This window comes from Rhinichthys klamathensis, unplaced genomic scaffold (genome assembly GCF_029890125.1).
Source record: "Rhinichthys klamathensis goyatoka isolate OS25496 unplaced genomic scaffold, OSU_Roscu_1.1 h1tg000626l_1, whole genome shotgun sequence".
NCBI lineage: Eukaryota > Metazoa > Chordata > Actinopteri > Cypriniformes > Leuciscidae > Rhinichthys > Rhinichthys klamathensis.
In genome coordinates, this window is record NW_026607074.1 from 677,566 (window position 1) to 697,100 (window position 19,535).

Sequence of the window (19,535 nt, forward strand, 5' to 3'; positions counted from 1 at the left end):
CAGTCTGTGTGATGTAGGGAAGGAGCTTTACGTTCTGAAAAAAAAAAAGGTGTTGTACATAATTCATCCCTTTTTTAAATGTTTCCTTTCAGCTGCACCTGTATTATCTATTAACCCTTATGCATGCTGTTGATTTTCCGCTGGCAAAAGCAGCCTCAACTTAGACAGCCAATTATTCCCCATTTAGAGTAGTTTCTTAGCAACTGAGGATGCGGACCTCGTACTGCTCCATGGAATTCTGCTTGTTAGGGGAAAATAACATCACCAAGCCACAGCTCACCGGTACTTTGCAGTGCATAAATCCATAAGACGCTGAAGCGCCCCTCAATTATGACCTAATATGATGGTGTTGATAGTTGTGTTATTTCAGTTATTTATCAAAAGCTATGTCAAAGAGAGAAATTTAGGGCTGTCACATTGAAATGATTTAGGAGACTTTTCATTGCTGTGAATTTTTCACTTCCTCTGTGGTTTGGCCGGAGACCACAGCACAAATTGAACAAATGGCCGTGTGTGTGTGTGTGTGTGTGTGTGTGTGTGTGTGTGTGTGTGTGTGTGTGTGTGTGTGTGTGTGTGTGTGTGTGTGTGTGTGTGTGTGTGTGTGTGTGTGTGTTTGTGTGTGTGTAACCATACTTTTCAGACAATTTTCCTGAAATATTTTGCTAGGAGTTAGCTAAAGCTGACAAATCTCATTTTAGGGATGTCCTCAAAAGCAAAAGTGGTTCCTAAATAGATAATATTAATAATATTATGTATAATATAATACAAATAATATATATATATATGTGTGTGTGTGTGTGTATGCATGTATAGTAATTTAACATATTTACTTTGCTTTTGTAAATTCTATGAATTTGAGAATAAGTCTCATTTAATTTTATATTTTATCTAAAAATATGGCATTTTTTACAATAGAACAAAAAAATGAAGACTGAAAATATAATTAAATTCTAAAATGCATTGATCAGTCAAATTAAAATGCAATATTGTTGAATGTCTCTATTTACTGTAGATTCACTTTTAGAAGAAAGATTCTTAAAGGTCCCCTGACATGGGGTTATTTTATTATTTTATAATGTTTCCTGGGTTGCCCTTATAATGTTAGTATGTGTTTTAGATCAAAAATAGTCATAATTTAGAAATAAAAGGCATTTTCCTAGCCTGATTTTTAGTCTCTGTTTTGAACGCTCTGTTTGAAGGGGCGTGTCTGCTGTGGGATTCAGTGTAGCCAGCCACTGCTGTGATTGGCTGACATGCTTGCATATGAAATAGCTACATATTACATGTGAAACTCTCTCGAATACTTTTACTACAGCTATTATACATTTTACTATTACAGCTATCGAGATTAACGAATCGTGAGAAGTTTTTAAAGTATTTAGATCTATTCCCATCACATAAAATGTTGCCGTGATGAGCATTGAGCAAGCAGATGACAGATCGGGAGAATGAAGATCTTATTATTGCAACGCAGTTTCTGCACTCTCTCTAATGCTTTCACCAATGCTAACACGATGATGTACATACAGTAAGAGCTTCGTTGTGCAGTGTAACGTGCGTCATTGATTTCATAACGAGTTGTCCAGAAAAACTCGCGCTGTGTTGAAAGATTGTTCTTTGATCGCTTTCTGTATAATTTGTTCACAATTTAAATAAGATTATTTTCATCCTACTAAAAGAAACGATGTGAAGTTGATATTTTAGTCACTGGCTTGACTTACTGATGCATAAACAGTATTGAACGATTTTGAGAGAAAGATTAACTTAACTTACCTGTCTGAACTTGAACAATTACACATCAGAAATTGTTGCTTGGTAGCTCGATCGATTTATTTTCAGACGTTCATCGAGGCCAGCTCTGTATTGGCCCAAGTTGAGGAAACAGTCGTCGGTGAAATGTTTGGACCATACAAAACTTTGGGAAGTTGTGTCGGCGCATTTCCAGAGAAAATAAAATTAACCCATTGTTTCTTCAGAGGATCGGATGAAGGAACTATAAAATACTTTTGTGTTCATTTGTACATCCGAACACTGATCAACTGCCATGCTTCGCTCGTTTGCAAGCAATGATATCTCTCGATGAAAAACTCAAATCGCGCTCGCGCGTTCGTACTTCCTAGCTCATTTTCTCATGGGCGAGCCAAATTCTCTGGGCAGGCAAAGCAGAGAAAGGGGAGGTTACCTTTCCTCCGTATGACGTCATACGGAGGAGATTCAATATCAGCCCGTCTGAGCTTTCATTTTCTCAAAGGCAGAGAGAGATAGCCAAAGCTCGGTTTTCTAGCCACTGGGGGACCATATACAGGCTAGGGGAACTCATATTAATGTTAAAAAACCTCAGAAAGTGAAAATTTCATGTCATGGGACCATTAAAAAATACCCTCCCCACCTCAACTTTTAAAGCATTGAAATACAGTTGTATGTTATGAGTAGGGTTTAAAGATAAAGAAATAGTAATAGAAATAGAAATAGCCAAAAGCTTTTGCATTGTATCTATGCTGATAGGTGTCATTGTTACCCAGACAGCAACATAGTGTCGGCCCACATCTGGTACGCGTTGAATACACATGTACCAGATGTGGCCCGGATCTGGGCCGACACTATGTTGCCGTCTGGGTAAGGTCCACTGTTTTATCGTCCAATGAATCTTGAACATGAAATTACTTAATGTCCATTTCATTTAGATTTAAATGAATGTTTGTAAGTGTGTTGTATAGACTGGCTACACTGTCGTTCATTTTATGCTTGAGACAATCATGTCCCGCGTAATATTAGAGTGCTTTCGTTTGAAAATGCTGCTGGGAAATATTTAATATTACATCAATGAGCAGGCTCTTAAATCTCAAGCTGTTTCAAAGTACAGTTTATCCCCTGGATTGACCATCAACTACACAAAATGTTTGTCTTTAGGCTGAAGTTCAGTACCAGAACACCTCCTGGCAGCAATGCAGGTCCATCTGCCGCTCAGTAGTACCTGACATCAGGTAACCCAGAATCAGGCCCCATGGGTGAGGCCCTGCCCTTCTATCTGACCAATTCTGTCTGGAGGATCACGCTGAATCAATCATTAAAGCAGCCCAGACAAAGAAACCAGTTAAACCTGCTCCATAACAGATAAAACACAGGATCATTTGAGAAGGGTTGTTTGGTTTCCCAGAGATCAGCAGCACAGATACACTGACCAACACTAAAATATAAATATTATACAAAATATATATACACTTTTAATATATATATATATATATGTGTGTGTGTGTGTGTGTGTGCATGTAATACATAAGAAATATTTTATATTTTTGACCTTGTGGGGACATGTTTTTGGAAAAAAGGTAAAAAAGTTTTCTGTGATGGTTAGTGTAAGAGGATAGAATATACAGTTTGCACAGTATAAAAATCATTATGTCTATAGAAAGTCCCCATAAAACATGAAAACCCAGTGTGTGTGTGTGTCAGGTATTTCCTTTTTGAAGAGACTCTGATGCAATGTGTGTATGCTGGTGCCTTAACCTCAGCTTGTGGGTGTTTGTGTATTTGTCAATCTGTGAAAACAGGTTTGCTGTAGTGCTTCATGCCGTATATATTTTTCATATTGCTGATCCCTAGGGCAGTGCTCAGAACCAGGATGAACTGCACAAAGTTGAAAGCAGGTGAATGAATACAAAGAATATTATTTTACTAGAAATATAATGCTGAACTACTGCTATATGAGCAGTGTGCTATTATACACCGTTGACATCAACATCCTAGTTCAAGGCAAGGCAAGGCAAGTTTATTTATATAGCACATTTCATACACAATGGTAATTTAAAGTGCTTTACATAGAAGAAATAAAAAAATCAAAAGAAATAATAATAATTAAAACAGTTTAGAATAAAGAAATTAAAATAATCAAAACAAATAAGAATAATTAAAACCGTTTAGAATAAAAAATAAAATAAAGTACAGTAAAAACAGTCGGACGAACAGTGGCACAGTGCTCATTCAGTAAATGCATAGATAAACAGATGTGTTTTGAGTCTGGATTTGAATGTGACTACTGTAGGAGCACATCTGATCTCCTCTGGAAGCTGGTTCCAGCTGCGGCTGCATAATAGCTAAAAGCAGACTCTCCGTGCTTAGAGTGAACCCTTGGTATTTCTAGCTGATGTGATCCTAATGATCTGAGTGATCTGTTAGGTTTATATTCAGTGAGCATATCTGCAATGTATTTGGGTCCTAGGCCATTAAATGATTTATATACCAGTAATAATACTTTAAAATCAATCCTAAATGTAACTGGGAGCCAGTGTAAAGACCTGAGGACAGGTCTTTACACTTTTCCTTTCAAGGGAGTTTGTTCAACATATTTTTAGCCTTTTGTAGAAGGAAATATTTAGCTGATGTTTATAAGCTTCAAGCTTTTCAATTATGTTTTCCTCCCCAAATGTATGTTTGCACCCACACACGCCCTTTTAATCAGCTGATGATGTAGTCTAGCCTTGCACATGAAATATTGAAAGGTCTTGATCGATTAGGGTAGGGTTCATCAAATAACCGGCAGTCTGAGTTTTATTCAAAGAATATATGGGACCTCTGGGCACTTTAGGTCCTTTAATAAACTGAATTAAGAAAATTAACTCACATTCTCTCTAGTTTATTTAATTTGTCTTCTATCAATGTAACCAAACGAGTTACAGAGAACGTTAAGAAAATTACCAAGAAAAAAGACTACAACGGATTTAGCTGGTGACATCTCTGACTTTCTGTAAAAGTGAAGTTCACTGATGAAATGGGAGAGATAGGTGAAAGCTGCAGACAGCTGACCAATTTCGGTATGATTGATAGGTCTGGGCAGCAACCCAAGCATAGACACAGAGGGGATCTTTTTAATTCATTTTTTTCTCATTTGCGGAAATCCAGTCAGTTAGTCATTCAGGCAGGACAGCTGATGGACGGAGGAGAGAAAACTTCATGCAGGCTCATTTATGGGTCCAGCCCATTCAGAACAGCTCCATATGACGACCAGACTAGAGGAATTATGTGTCACTGTGTCACCATGTGCTTTAATGCCATTTTTAATCTGCAAAGCTGCATTTGAAGCTGCATATGTGCTGTGAAAAGTCTGTTTAATACTACATATACAGTATGCTACCATTCAAAAGTTTGGGGTATTTTTGTTATAAAGAAATTAGTACTTTTGATCTTTCTATTCATCAAATATTTTTTGTTTCTTGAGCATCAAATCATCATATTATCCCATCACTGGGATACAGTAATTTTTAAATATATTCATATAGAAAACAATTATTTTAAATTGTTATGATGTTTCACAATATTACTGTTTTTACTGCATTTCTGATCATGATGAGCATAAGAGACTTAATTCAAAAACATTAAAAATGTTCAATGAAAATATGAAATATAAATGTAAATTGGGCATAAATAAAAGAGTAACATTAAAATAAAATAATATAATTTAGAGTGAGTTGAAGTGAATGTTTGTCCAAATTCTCACTTAATTCTCACATGTGCCCTCTCTCTGTTCATGTCTTCCTTCACATTCTTTTATCACAAAAGATGTCACATGGTTGGAGATTGTGACTGTGGATAAGGTGTCACCACACACAGAGATAAATGTCTAAGTAACGCTCTCTCGTTTCTCCTTTCCATAGCAACAGCCAAACTATTGGAGCTTTAAGGTCAGTGCTTTGACTACATCTGTGTGTTCCTGTCACAAAAGCTCTGTTCTTGTAATATGTGTTTGTGTTCTTATATGTTCTTGTATGCGTTTCGACGTCTGTTGTAGGCCCACACTGAATCTGCACCAAGTTCTATACATCCCACTTTGAGTGTTTGTTTATTAAATATTTGAGCTAATTTGATTATGCTAAGACGAGTAAGTATCCAATTGCCTACTTTATTGGGCTTTCTTGTATCAGGTGTGTGTGTGTGTGTGCGAGCGAGCTTATTTAGCTGTACAATAAGGACAAAATTGTAGCCAAAAGTGAGATAAATCAAGGTCATTGATCTATGGGTCATGCGGGTCTGAGGCTGATTTGTGATGATCTGCTTCACTGGCTTTTATCTTCTAAATCTCATTGCCCTGTTCTTTCTTTCTATCTCCATCTATCTCTCTTTTACTTGCTTTCATTTTCTTACATACCTGCCCATCAAACTATTAAGCCTTACAGCTGAAGTCAACTTAATAGAACAAACACATGGGTCTCTATAGATGTTTTTAAAAACTGAACTTCTTTGTTGTCACAGCATCTTAAAAACCCATGGCACAAGACTCTAGGAAAAAATCATCAGGAAGCCACAACAGTGAGTACGCTGATGTTGGTTCAGAAACAGACATATATACTTACTCACTCCATCAAATCCCTTGTTGTTAAACCTGTATTATATTGTGAAAGATATTTATTCTAACAGGGATGAAATTTCTATTATATGTTATGTGATTAGAGATGGGTGTGTGTAATTGTACAAGGACACAGGAAATGGCCTCAGGCTGTGATAAACGTGTCATTAGAGTGAGACTCCGCAATCGGATCCTCCTGATTCCGTTCATTCTTATTCACTCTCACACTTATTTATTTGTGTTACACTCCTCCTGTCAATAGACAGACACTCATTCTCTATGTCTAGCATTAATGTTTTTTTGGAATTTGACTGATATCATGAAAAATCCAGCTACTATACAAACAGCATGTTTGAGTGCATAATAACATTGATTTCAGACTAATCAGGTCTAGTTGTGTTTCCATGCCAGTGTCTGTCTGCGTGTTGTTGTGTCTCAGTCAGGTTTTGTGAATCAAATTATTTATTTCTCTCATTCTAGACTAATGGACTCCCCCTGATCTGACCCTCCGCAACATTATACACCTCAAACTCTCATTTATCCAATACTTAATCTCAACATTTACTGTTGTATTAGTACCCTCAGGAATTATGGGCTTTTTGTGAGAAAAGTCAGGAAGAAATTTTGGCTGTGGCCTATGGGATACCCAGATACTCTGGGTTTGATTAGGGTTGGAGATAAACTGTGCAGGACAGTCGATCGGCAGGAGCAGGATTGGGCACCCCTGATCTAGATACTCGGCGTTCTGTATACTCGGACATCCTCTCCTCCCCTCTCCATCTCCTCTCCTTCTCCTCTCTCTCTCCTCTCCTCTCCTCTCCTCTCCTTCTCCTCTCCATCTCCTCTCCTCTCCTCTCCCTCTCCTCTCCATCTCCTCTCCTCTCCTCTCCTCTCCTCTCCTTCTCCTCTCCATCTCCTCTCCTCTCCTCTCCTCTCCCTCTCCTCTCCATCTCCTCTCCTCTCCTCTCCTCTCCTCTCCTCTCCTCTCCTTCTCCTCTCCATCTCCTCTCCTCTCCCTCTCCTCTCCATCTCCTCTCCTCTCCTCTCCCTCTCCTCTCCTCTCCTCTCCCTCTCCTTCTCCTCTTCTTCTCCTCTCCCTCTCCTTCTCCTCTCCTTCTCCTCTCCTTCTCCTCTCTTCTCCCTCTCCTCTCCTCTCCTCTCCTCTCCTCTCCTCTCCCTCTCCTTCTCCTCTCCTTCTCCTTCTCCTCTCCTCTCCTCTCCTCTCCTTTCCTCTCCTCTCCTTCTCCTCTCCCTCTCCTCTCCTTCTCCTCTCTTCTCCTTCTCCTCTCCTTCTCCTCTCCTTCTCCTCTCCTCTCCTTCTCCTCTCCTCATGTCCTGTTCTATTCTAGGTCTCATTTGCTTGTTCTTGTCATGGTAAGATGGATTGTCAGATGCTTTCAGAACATGTTTTCCTTTAGGTGCTGATGCTGAGCCCTAAACAGATGCCTGTTTAAAGCCAACATCTCCCCTGGCTGGTTACGCCATTTAAAATTAGCCTCTCTGCAAATTACTGTCAGAGTCGTGGTTTGTCGATTTGGTTCCTCTCTCATTCTTGCTGCCTTGTTCTTTACTATGATAGGTTTAAATCGTTGGAGCTAGTGATATGTTAACAGTGCAGAGAGGGCCCAAAGCTTGCCGTTGAGAGTGTTGGGGAGTAGCTAACTTCAAGCTGCGGTGCTACGAAGATAAACATTATGTAGCTTGACTATACTTAAGTTGTATTCCAATTTGTCTAGCTTTTCAAGTAATTATCATTTTTCAGGTAGCTCTTGGAAGTCTGATTCATTAGTGAATCAATTTGTGAGGATTCACAATTGATTCACTGGATTCCAACATAATATGTCTTTTTTTTTTGTGAAATGTTTTGCTAAATTCTGCTGCTTATCACGGTGATTTGTATGATTAGGTTATTAGGTTAAATATTTCTCAGATAAAACCCAGGCTCATTGGAAAACCGTACGTGTGACACCATTTCTGCAAAGTGGTATTGCTTCTTGCACGTTTCACGAGTTCACACTTGCATACAATTAGAGGGAGTAAAGTTTAATGCGTATTTGGCGTGCTGTCCGGGGGTGAAGGCTCCGAGCTCGGAATTCGGCCCGAACCCAGAGTACCCCTACCCCTAGCCTATAGTTAAAATATTTTAAGGGTCATAACATAGTATTTTGCAAGGAAAATAAGTCTTTAATAATCGATAATCTTCCCCTGTAATCATAATTAGTGTGAAAAGGAATAAAAGTTGTTGGTGTCTTACTGCCACTAGTGGTCATTTCAACTGGAAACTGCAGTGAATTGAAGAAATAATAATATTTATTTATGTAGATTCAATGTAATTAGCTTATTTATTTTCCAAAGGGTAACTAAAGTAATGTGACATGACAAACTACAACCTAGTTGCAATTTAAAATACTTCTCCACAAATAGTCATTACCAGATTGCTCTGTTGAGTGAGTTCAAGTAATCATAAAACTCATGTGCCACACAAATGGAGAAACACACGGGCGGACACACGTCGCATTGCCTGGATATCTGGTTTAGCATTATTTTTTAAAATGTTTTTGTTAAACAGTGTCGCACATTATCTCTTGTTTTGGGAGACATCTCACAGCTTGTCTTCCAACAGACAGTAAAGTTGTGCTGAACTAATCCATTTTCCTCCTCTTCTTCCCGTCTCTTCCTCTTATCATTTCAGTCATCATCATCGCTATTAGTCCCCAATGATAACTGCGGAGAATGCCGCCATTTTATGACCACCTACCAGCTTACCATTTCCCTGCTTTCTCTGCTTCTCTCAGCATAGGACAGAATAGGACAGCAATCTACTGCAATTTGCCGGAGCAATTTCTGCCATGCCTTCAGCCTGTGTCTAACAATAGCAGGAGAGAGAGGAGGATTATTCTCAAGAGCAATTATTTTCTTTCTTTCTCACTATCTCTATCATTGCTTTTCTTCATCTGCCTGTCTCTTTGTAATAGTTAATAGCGTTATTTTAATAAAATTGTGCACGTTATGCGTTATATTATATACTATGTCTCCCATCAACTTATCTGCAATTGACACACTTCTTTCAAGTATGGAAAAGAAATATGCCTCTCTCTTTCACTTTCTTTTTTCACACACATAAAAGAGGTTTCTGTAATATCTTAATTGTTACTCCTAGATGGCAATGCAATTAAATGGAGAACTAATGGAGACTTTTGTGTGTCCATACTCTATTTTCTCATGAAAAATAGATATTAGTAATCTCTGTGTTAGAATACAGATTTCAAAGCTCATTTTTGCATCAAATACTTGATGTGGACTATGATATCCATGTTAATTTTACTGCACTTCTACTGTATTTCAGCAATTGTCTTATTTGTGTCTTTTAATTTATTCGAAGGAATTTTAGGATACACATCTTAAGTTATAGTACGTATAGTACATTTTTGGAAGTTAATTTTGTTAAATCCTGTCAGTCATATTACAATAATACCTGTCTGCTTACCTCATTAATCCAACATCCCATCACCAACCTATTACACATTTATTTTAATATAATATCATGTATAATAATACAATCTAATATAGCTAAATAATAATAAAAGTAATAAAATAATAAATCCAGCAAGCCACATCTGTTTAGGATTATAAAACAAGTGAACAGGTGAATTAAACACAAGCGGAGAATTTGATCATGTCCCCTGAACTATCTATGAGTAATATTTGTGTATTAAAATGTTCCAGTATGCACATATCTCTGAACATCTAAAGAATGCGTGGTACTCACTATACTGAATGAGCGAATAACTAAGTGATTTCATACATGGCTATTCATGTTGCATTCAGTATCACTGCTTTTTTTTTTTTTTTTTTTTTGTGGATTTCCTAGGTTTGTTTGTATTTACCATAAACGTATGTAGTTCACTACAGTCCTGTGATGTCGGATTCTGTTACCTTCATTTCATTTTGTAGTCAGATGAATTTTGGCACGGGGTTGTCCTGTCCTCCTTCCTGCTGTTGGAACAGAACAGAGGTTGCGCGTGTCTGCGATGAAGGTGGAGATTTATTGCCGAGAATCCTACAGGGATCCCTGATTCTGTTTAATTCAGAAAATACAGCACTTTAGGAAGGTAATATGACACACAAGCTGACGCGTTTATTGACGCAAATACAAATTTGAAACGAAAGCGAGAGCTTGTGTGTTTATTGCATTTAACAAAAATCCATTTGAAAGCACATTAGCGCAAGAGAGCGAGGGAGATCTTGATTACATGGATGGTCTTAAGGGTGTTTTCACTCATAGTTTGTTTAGAGCAACGTGGTGTGTTTTCTCCCTGCAGTCTGTTTGTACCCACACCAAAACAATGGAGACTTTGCATTTTGTTTTCCAAGAGTCAGAATTAATCAAATACGTTGAAAAGCTCAAATGTATTTAATCTGTATGGTAATTATCAGCAGTTTACTGATATTATTCTGTTTGTGCTTTTACCTGCAGCAATCTACCCCTTCATTCCTTTGCGCTATATTTACCCGTCTTTGCCCTAAAATGTATTTCTTTTATTTTGATCTTACAGTGATTCTCTTTACAAAATTCTTCATATACTGTGCAGTCAAACCTGATAGCAGGTGCAGGTTAGTTCTATTTATAGCATTTAGCTTAACATAGAATAGCTATGGCATATTTGGCAGTGTGTCTCTTTGTGTAGATAAACATCGTCTTATTTTGTAGATGTATGTATGTGCGTTTGTGTATGTGTAGCACCTGGACTGCTCACTGTAGTGGACAAATGACCCCATTATAGTCACACTGGGGGGTCATCCATCAGCTCAGTTCTGGCCCTTTGTGCTCAGACACAGTTTGCAAGAGGACAACTATGCCACAGCCGCTGTGCCTCACCATTTGTGTGTGTGTGTGTGTGAGAGAGAGAGAGAGAGAGAGAGAGAGAGAGAGAGAGAGAGAGAGAGAGCTTGTACCCTGTGTGTAAACAACACACTCTGTTATGTGTTTTAAACTTAAACCTTTCTAAATGTTGTTTGATTTATGCTTAAAACAAGAAAAATACTTGCCAATAAGTTTAACTATAATTAAAAATGGTCTGTTCAAAAGTTTGGGTCAGTAAGATTTTTCAAATTTTTTATTCATTTTATTCAGCAAGGATGAATTAAAAGGATCAAAACTGACAGTAAAAACCTTTACATCCATTTTCAAATAAACGCTGTTCTTATTCACCAGACAATCCTGAAAAATGTATCATTGTTTTCACAAAAACTTTTCAACATTGATAATCAGAAATGTTTCTTGCATCAAATCATCATATTATTATGATTTCTGAAGGATCATGTGACACTGAAGACTGGAGTAATGATGCTGAAAATTCAGCTTTATCATCACAGGAATAAATTACACTTTAAAATATTTTAAAATAGAAATTGGTTATTTAAATTGTAATAATGTTTCACAATATAACTGTTTTACTGTATTTTTGATCAAATAAATGCAGCCTTGGCGAGTATAAGCAGTGGCAGAACTAGAGCTTTAAACATGGGGTGGCCGAGTCTTAAGGTGGTCCATAGACCATGAAAGAAAATTAGCGTGTTAACCTAACCTAGCATCAAAAATAGCATGAATGAATCCTACGATGGCTGATTAGAGGTAGAAGTGATAACCATGAGTTTTCTCTTAATATTCACAATTAATATACATTGACAATGTGTCATGCCGTCGCATGTCAAAATAAATGCCTCGTTCAACAAAAGGTGAAATCAAATTTCAATCAGCATCAAACTGCCAGTATAGCGAATGAAATTCAAAGATGTCCAGTCATATGGAGACCCCTATGGCTCCTCTACTGAGCCTTCTTTCCAAAACATCAAAAATCTTACCTACCCAAACTTTTTAATGGTTGTGTTTATTCTCTGACAATAATATATGCTACACAAATGTGTTTATCAAGTAAATGTATATTTGTTTAAAGATGTTTGGCAGTTTTGACTGAAAAACAAGACAAAAATACCAATTAAGAGAGTGATTTTTCGCAGCACAGAGGAGAATTGATCTGATGTATGGTGATGTTGCTCTGTGGATGTGTCCTGCTCTGCAAACCAGCTTGCCAGTCTTTCTCCTGTGCACCCTGGGAGCTCATTACAGGTGTCTCTGAGCTTATGAAACACACCACGATGCGGTTGTGTGAACCCTCTTCATTAAATACTACAAAACAAGCAATACTGAAACATTTGACAAGAAGTCCACAGGTGTGCGATTTACAGTTACTGTATATGCTAAAGTGAGGCAGACTTGTTTTGTTCTGTGTAATCGTTAGCGTCTCAGTCTGTTTGTTGAGATATATCCACAGAGACTTGTTTGTCCTGTGTGATTTTTCCTATCAATGCATTTCTGTTTTCCCCATCATTACACACACAGAATCAGGTACACATTATCTGCTTTGCTTCTCACATTGGAGCAGTGATGTTATGTTCTGTGAGACTTGATTTGTAGAAACTTGACACGTTTAGGTGCAATTTACTCTGGTTGGAGGAATTTGCTCTTGGTTTCTCCTTGTGAGTAGGGCCTAATGTTTGTCTTTTACATCATGCCTTTTAAAATGCTGAAAATCTCTCTCTCTCTCTCTGTCATTTAGAGTCGTAGTCCACGTCACTCCCAGTCCACTCAGTCAGGTTTGGCAGACCAGGCGTCTAAACTTTCCTTCGCATCTGCTGAGTCTCTGGAGACCATGTCAGAGGCCGACATGCCGCTGGGCTTCAATCGCATGAACCGCTTCCGTCAGAGCCTCCCCCTTTCCCGCTCTGCAAGCCAGAATAAACTACGTTCTCCAGGTAACATACACACACACTTTATCTGAGTATCAATCGACCGTTTACAGTAAATGACCCCTTTTACCTGACACTCAAAAGACTGATTTGCTTATTCCCACATTCACACAAGAATAAGTAGCAACTTTACTAGTGACAGTGCTGTGGTGCTGTCACGGCTAACATGTTCTCCAATGGTTATGCAGATTTGAGTCCGACCTACACCATCGTTCAAAAGTACGATTTTTTTCGTTTGAAAGAAATGAATACTATTATTAAGCAAACCCTGTTGAAAAATTACCCCCCCATAGACAGTAATTTAATTACAATTATAATTATATATTACAATAAATCATATGTTCTAATATTATATTATTATTCATTTACATCATTAATATGTTACATATAGAAATATGCAAGCAAAAACAATGCTTGTCCCCAAAACACTGCTTGTATTGAGACAGCTGGCCGGCTCACACTCAACCCTGCAAGACCAGCTTCACCAGCTCAGTTTTGCTTGAGAACAGCATGACTATGTTGGTCAGCCAGCTAAACCAGCATAAACCAGCCTGGTACAGCACGGAATTCATGCTGGTTAATGCTGGATTTTTCAGCAGGGAAGTTGCATTAAACTGATCAAAAGGGACAGTAAAGATTGTATAATGTTACAAAATATTTCTATTTGAAATAAATGCTGTTCTTTTGAATTTTCTATTTATCAAAGAATTCTGAAGAAATGCATCCTGGTTTCAGTTCAGCAAGCTTTTTCTTTTTCTTTAAGAAATTCCTACTTTTATTTGGCAAGGATGCTAAATTGATCAAAAGTGACTTTAAAGATGTGTATATAATGTAAAAAAAATCGATCACAGAATCTACAAAACTATTAATCAGCACAACTGTTTTCAACATTGATAATAATAAGAAATGTTTCTTGAGCACCAGATCATCATATTAGAATATTCAGAATTAGAATATCTGAAGGATCATATTACACTGAAGATTGGATTAATGATGCTGAAAATTTAGCTTTGCATCACAGAAATAAATTACATTTTAAATATATATTCAAATAGAAAGCAGTTCTTTTAAATTGTATTAATATTTCACAATATGACTGTTTTACTGTATTTTGATCAAATCCTTGGCGAGCATAAGCAGTGGCTGAACTAGAGTTTTAAGCATGGTTTTTATACTTGGCTACATCATTTCCTTTCCCCCCCCTCTGTCTTTTCATGTAATGACACACAAAGCCCATAAATAATAAACGTCTTCACTCCACTGTACAACTTGCTGCAACTAAATGAGTGTTTATCAGACTTTTCTAAACTGTTACTGTATAACAAATATAATTCACAGAAAACGATTTTAGCCTTTCGAGAAACTATTTCAGGGTGCAACTGAGAAGCAAGAAGCTTTGTTAAAATGCGCACATTAACCCAAAGGATATGCAGAAATTTACTTGGAAGTTTAAGACAATTATGTATTCATTGTGATAACAATTTCCTTGTGAATAACTCAAAGTCACAGAACATTTTTTTTCATGTTGCAATGAATCATGAATCAAACATCAGCACATTAACCTCAGGAAATATGTGTAGGATAAATGAAAGTTTGTAGACCATTGCTTATATCTCACTCATTATGCCTGTTGGGGAGTAACTAGCTAAAAGTAATGATTTTTTTTCAGAAGTGTTCAGCTATAAATACTGTAGCTTTTTAAATGACAAGGTTTTTTTTTTTTTTTTTTTTTTTTTTATGAGACCAAGTGCTACATCACTGTTTTAATTCACATTGTATTGTGTATGCAGCTTTACAGTCAAGTGAGATGACACGATATTTAAACACATTCTCGTGCTTTACATTAACTGCGATGGAAAGTCTGATTCATTCTATTGAATCACCTTTGTTTGGATGATTCATGTAAACCAGCCCCACAGTACTGATTTGCTTTCGGCTGAAGATGACGTTTCGCTGTTCTGCAATTAGATAGTGTGAAACGTTTTCCACTTTTTGATAGTTAATAGCAGTGTGTTAATTACAGCAGTACAATGCATTCACATGAACTGACCTTCAACCGTTTGTTTTTTAGCTTTGGTTTCCATGGTGTGAAATATCTCTTAGTCTTGAACTTTCACTCTGTGTGTGTGTTAGCAGCAAGCGCACAATATTTGCTGAAAGTGATTCGGTTTGAACAGTTCCCCAAAGAGAGATTATTGTCCCATCAGCAGGAAGTTTAGAATCGCCTGCTGCCCCGTTAGGTTGAAGTGTGCCGAGATAAACTGACAGAAACTGATGACAAAATGTCTGCAGGAGAAGTTCAGCAGCTGTAAACATGAGACTCTGTCACTCTCTCTCACAGTGGTTTAGAGCGCACTCAAAACATATTTAAGTGTACATTTAAAACGTACGTTTTAACAGAGTTTTAACATAAGCTAATAAACTTAATGTGATGATGCTTGTCACACTTGATATATGTCAGTCACACAACTCCACTGAAAAAGATCATGGCATAGTTTATTATTAACTATTTGCTTCGGTTTGAAATGATCAAAATGCATTCTTTCAAATTGCTTAGAATCAGCATAACAATTACATTTATTCAGTTTGAACATGGTTGAAATATGGTTAGTTGTGCAACAAGCCATATTCAAATACGTATGAGATTGACAAATTAGACAAAATTTATTAGTACTCTTCAAGAAATCTTACCTATTTCTTACCCTTTTCATTTATGTATGACTTACAAATATCCATCACATCCAGTTTATTAGTTTATGTTAAAACTGTGTATTCCAAATGGATGGAGATTTTATATGCAATTCAAATGCATAATCTTAATCACGGTGTTCTTTCCTGACTTTCTTCTTACCGCTCTCCTTCTCTCTCCTAAGGTGTCCTCTTCCTGCAGTTCGGAGATGAGACCAGGCGTGTTCATATCACTCATGAGCTCAACAGTTTAGAGACATTGCACGCGCTCATCGTGCACATGTTCCCTCAGAAGCTGACAGCAGGAATGCTGAAGTCCCCGAACACGGCCATCTTGATCAAAGATGAAGCCAGGAACGTCTTCTACGAGCTGGAGGACGTGAGAGACATACAGGACCGCAGCATCATTAAAATCTATCGCAAAGAGCCCATCTATGCCTCCTATCCTGCGGCACATCTGGCCAACGGAGACCTCAGGGTGAGATATTTCTACCGTATTCAATGATTCAGTTTGTTTAACATCTTCATTGTCCCAGCATGGGCTTATGGGTAAAATAAGGCACAGAGCATGATCCATATTTAAAGAATGTTTTCTTTTCCAAGTCAAAATCAGAAATTACAAGGTTATGGATGTAGATCCCAGTATGTAGATCCTTGACCTTCAAATCGACGTCACGGTCCTCTTTGCGTGTTAAATATTTTAAAGGGAAGTACCCGGTGTTTGATCCATTGAGCAACGTCTTTCAGATTTGGATGTTCTTGAACTCAGAGGATTTTGAATTATGCACAGTTTTTGGCATATCACTTGGGAGTTGGTTTCACTTTGTGAGCTCGCTGTGCTACCACAGGAGTTTGATGTGGGTTGACTTTGAAATGCAATCATGTTGCGTCACTCTGTTGATCAAATGTTCATTTTTTCTTCTCTGGTGCGAGTCGTCTTTACCATTTCATACTCTCTGAGAGTGTCAAGCTCACTCTCAGCTAACTTTAGACATGAGTCTGTTAATGTATCCAAATATTTCTGCTTATTGTCTGTTTGTGGGTGTGTATGAGTCTGAGTGTTTGTTTATTCTGTTCTTTGTTTTTATGCTTCAATAAGTTTGATTACTCTCAGAGTAGGAGAAGAAAAGGGAACAGAAGCAAAGTATATAAAGAAAAGATGGATGAGTGCCTTAAGATAAAGCAAAACAAGCTGCGGCGTAAATGCAAGTAAAGTAACAAGCAGATATAGAAGTTATGAAATGAGAGGTGAAAAGAAAAAGTACTGAGATGCAGCCAGGCAGAAAAGGGGATCTAATAGATGAGTGTGGGTTTCCTGGTGTTTGTGAATGGAGAGTTTCAAAGCTCATTGTAGCTTAGTAAAATATATGTGCTCACTCAGAAGTGGTGGTGAAATCTGAATACAGTGCCATGTAATCCAATGTCATGCCAGTAGCTTTTGCTTGGCTGGGTGAAAGGAGTGAATAGGGTGAATAGAGCTCCCCGGAGTTGAATTACAGACCGATGAAAAGAAAGAGTGAGAGAGAACTAGAGAATGGGGCAATGAGTCTAGAGCTCCGCTCTTGGTTTCGTGCTAAACCTCAGAGCATTGCTTTTGCTTTGAGACGTTTCATTTGTCAGCACCACATTTTTACGTTTAAATGATTTTTGGCAAATATCCACTTCTCTTTAACACTTCTAACTATGAGTGTAACAGAGTAAATCTATAAAACTGATGCCTTTTCAATTTTTGAAAGGTGGCTTTTACAGTAAATGTCTGTAGGAATGTACCATTCTATCAGACAAATAATATCTATAAGTGCCAATTGATTTTATTCTGCAATCTGAATGTAAATGAATATGTTTAATCATTCTGCTCTTATAAATAGTAGAAAACAAACACTTTTAGAAAAAGTTAAATAAACATGTTATGCTTGACAGATCTTGTCAAGTATGACAAACAAATTCTAAATGTTAAATCAGAGTAGAACTGGACAATTTATGAACTTGGCTGCCCTGAAAACACAAGTGATGTCACTTCCTCGTCATAATGTCATTTAAAATGTTATGAACACAAATGGAATGACTTCCCTACGTCATTTCTATGTTCGTGTATTCAGTCTTTTACCTCTCCTAGGACTTGGATTCATTAAGTTACTCAGAGTGATGTATTCATAAAATGCTATTATTGTTTTTCTCTGTCTTGTTTTAGAGAGAGATGGTTTACACATCCAGGGACTCGTCACCTACCCGCCGCCTCAACACTCTTCCTTCCTCCACTGCCTCACCCTCCTCCGGCTCCCCTTCCCGATCCCGTCTCTCCTACAGCGGAGGTCGTCCCCCGTCTTTCGCTGGCCCGGGTCACCCTCACCCCCAGGGCTCCCAGCATCCGTCCCACTCCCACCACCCTTCTCCCTCTCACGGACAGGCTCAAGGCCTAACCGCCTCCTCCTCGGCCATCCTGGAGCGCCGTGATGTCAAACCTGACGAGGAGATGTCTGGCAAAAACATGGTCCTCCTGAAGAATGAAGGTCTTTATGCTGATCCCTACAGCTTGATGCACGAGGGTCGACTTAGTATCGCTTCTACTCAGTCCCTGGCCACCATCGCTGACCCCTTCGGCTTCCCTGTGTCTGGAGGGCTGTACCGCAGAGGTTCAGTTCGGTCTCTCAGTACGTACTCAGCCGCAGCGCTGCAAAGCGACCTAGAGGACAGCCTGTATAAACCTGGAGGTTCTCTATACTCTGATACATATGGCAGCTCTACGCTCGGCATGGGCTTTCGTTTGCCACCCTCCTCCCCGCAGAAGATTCCCGATGTGCAGCTGCGTGACAGGGATTCGTTCACCGGATCTCCAAGCCGAGGGTCACCTGTGAGAACGACCTTCCGCAAGGACTCCGCTTCCTCTTCTGTGTTTGTAGAGAGTCCGAAGTCCAGACCCAGCTCCAGTTCTGAACCCCTAGGAGATGGGAGTAAGGGACCTGGATTTGGGTCGCAATTGTCTGGGGGCGAGACGGACGCACGGTAAGCATTGGAAATGTATGTATATGCATGTATGTGGTAGCTGTGAGTTTGTGGATGTGAGGGCATTTATGCACTTTTTCTTTGACAAATGCACATTTTCATTGACAAGAAATGTACATCAGTCTAAAGACTCTAAACAAACAAATTAATAAGCAGAATGTATCACTGCAAATGCCAGATAGAAAGATCCTTGAGCACACGACTGTTCAAAAGTTTGGTGTATGTACAAAAAAAATTAAATAGCTTTGAAAGATTTTTCATATAAAATAAGAATTTTGTTATATAAATACCTTGTTCTTCCCTCATATTCAAAATATTTTCCTCATATTTTGATGGTTTAATCAGAATTGTAGGGCCATTAAAACAAATATCCCCTCCAACATCACTTTTGGCCACTAATGGGTATATAAAATATTTTTTTAAAGTTTAAAAATGTAATTTATTCTTGTGATGGCAAAGCTAAATTTTCGCCATCATTATTCCAGTCTTCAGTGTCACATGATCCTTCAGAAATCATTCTAATATGATGATAAAAATCTTTTGCAGCATTATAAATGCCTTTACTGTTACTGTTAATCAGTTGAATGCATCCTTTATTAATCAAAATATTAATTTTTTTTTTTTTTACGGACACCAAACTTTTGAACTGGGGTGTAGTATTGCATAAACATTTACAACTTTTTCGTTTTTTACA

The 19,535-nt window shown here is 38.0% G+C and overlaps 1 protein-coding gene across 27 annotated transcripts in view; it reads left to right on the forward strand.

The window, feature by feature from the left end:
- Positions 1-19,535, forward strand: part of srcin1a (SRC kinase signaling inhibitor 1a) — a 120,675-nt gene that overhangs the window by 75,959 nt on the left and 25,181 nt on the right. For 19 of the 27 annotated variants that reach the window (XM_056240986.1, XM_056240991.1, XM_056240998.1 and 16 more), the window contains 5 exons: positions 5,652-5,678; positions 6,247-6,303; positions 12,961-13,156; positions 16,024-16,316; positions 18,030-18,841. In XM_056240986.1, the coding sequence (XP_056096961.1) occupies positions 5,652-5,678; positions 6,247-6,303; positions 12,961-13,156; positions 16,024-16,316; positions 18,030-18,841 (1,385 nt within the window). The remainder of the gene's footprint in view (positions 1-5,651; positions 5,679-6,246; positions 6,304-12,960; positions 13,157-16,023; positions 16,317-18,029; positions 18,842-19,535) is intronic. The other 8 variants (XM_056240992.1, XM_056240993.1, XM_056241002.1 and 5 more) reach the window with 2 other exon arrangements.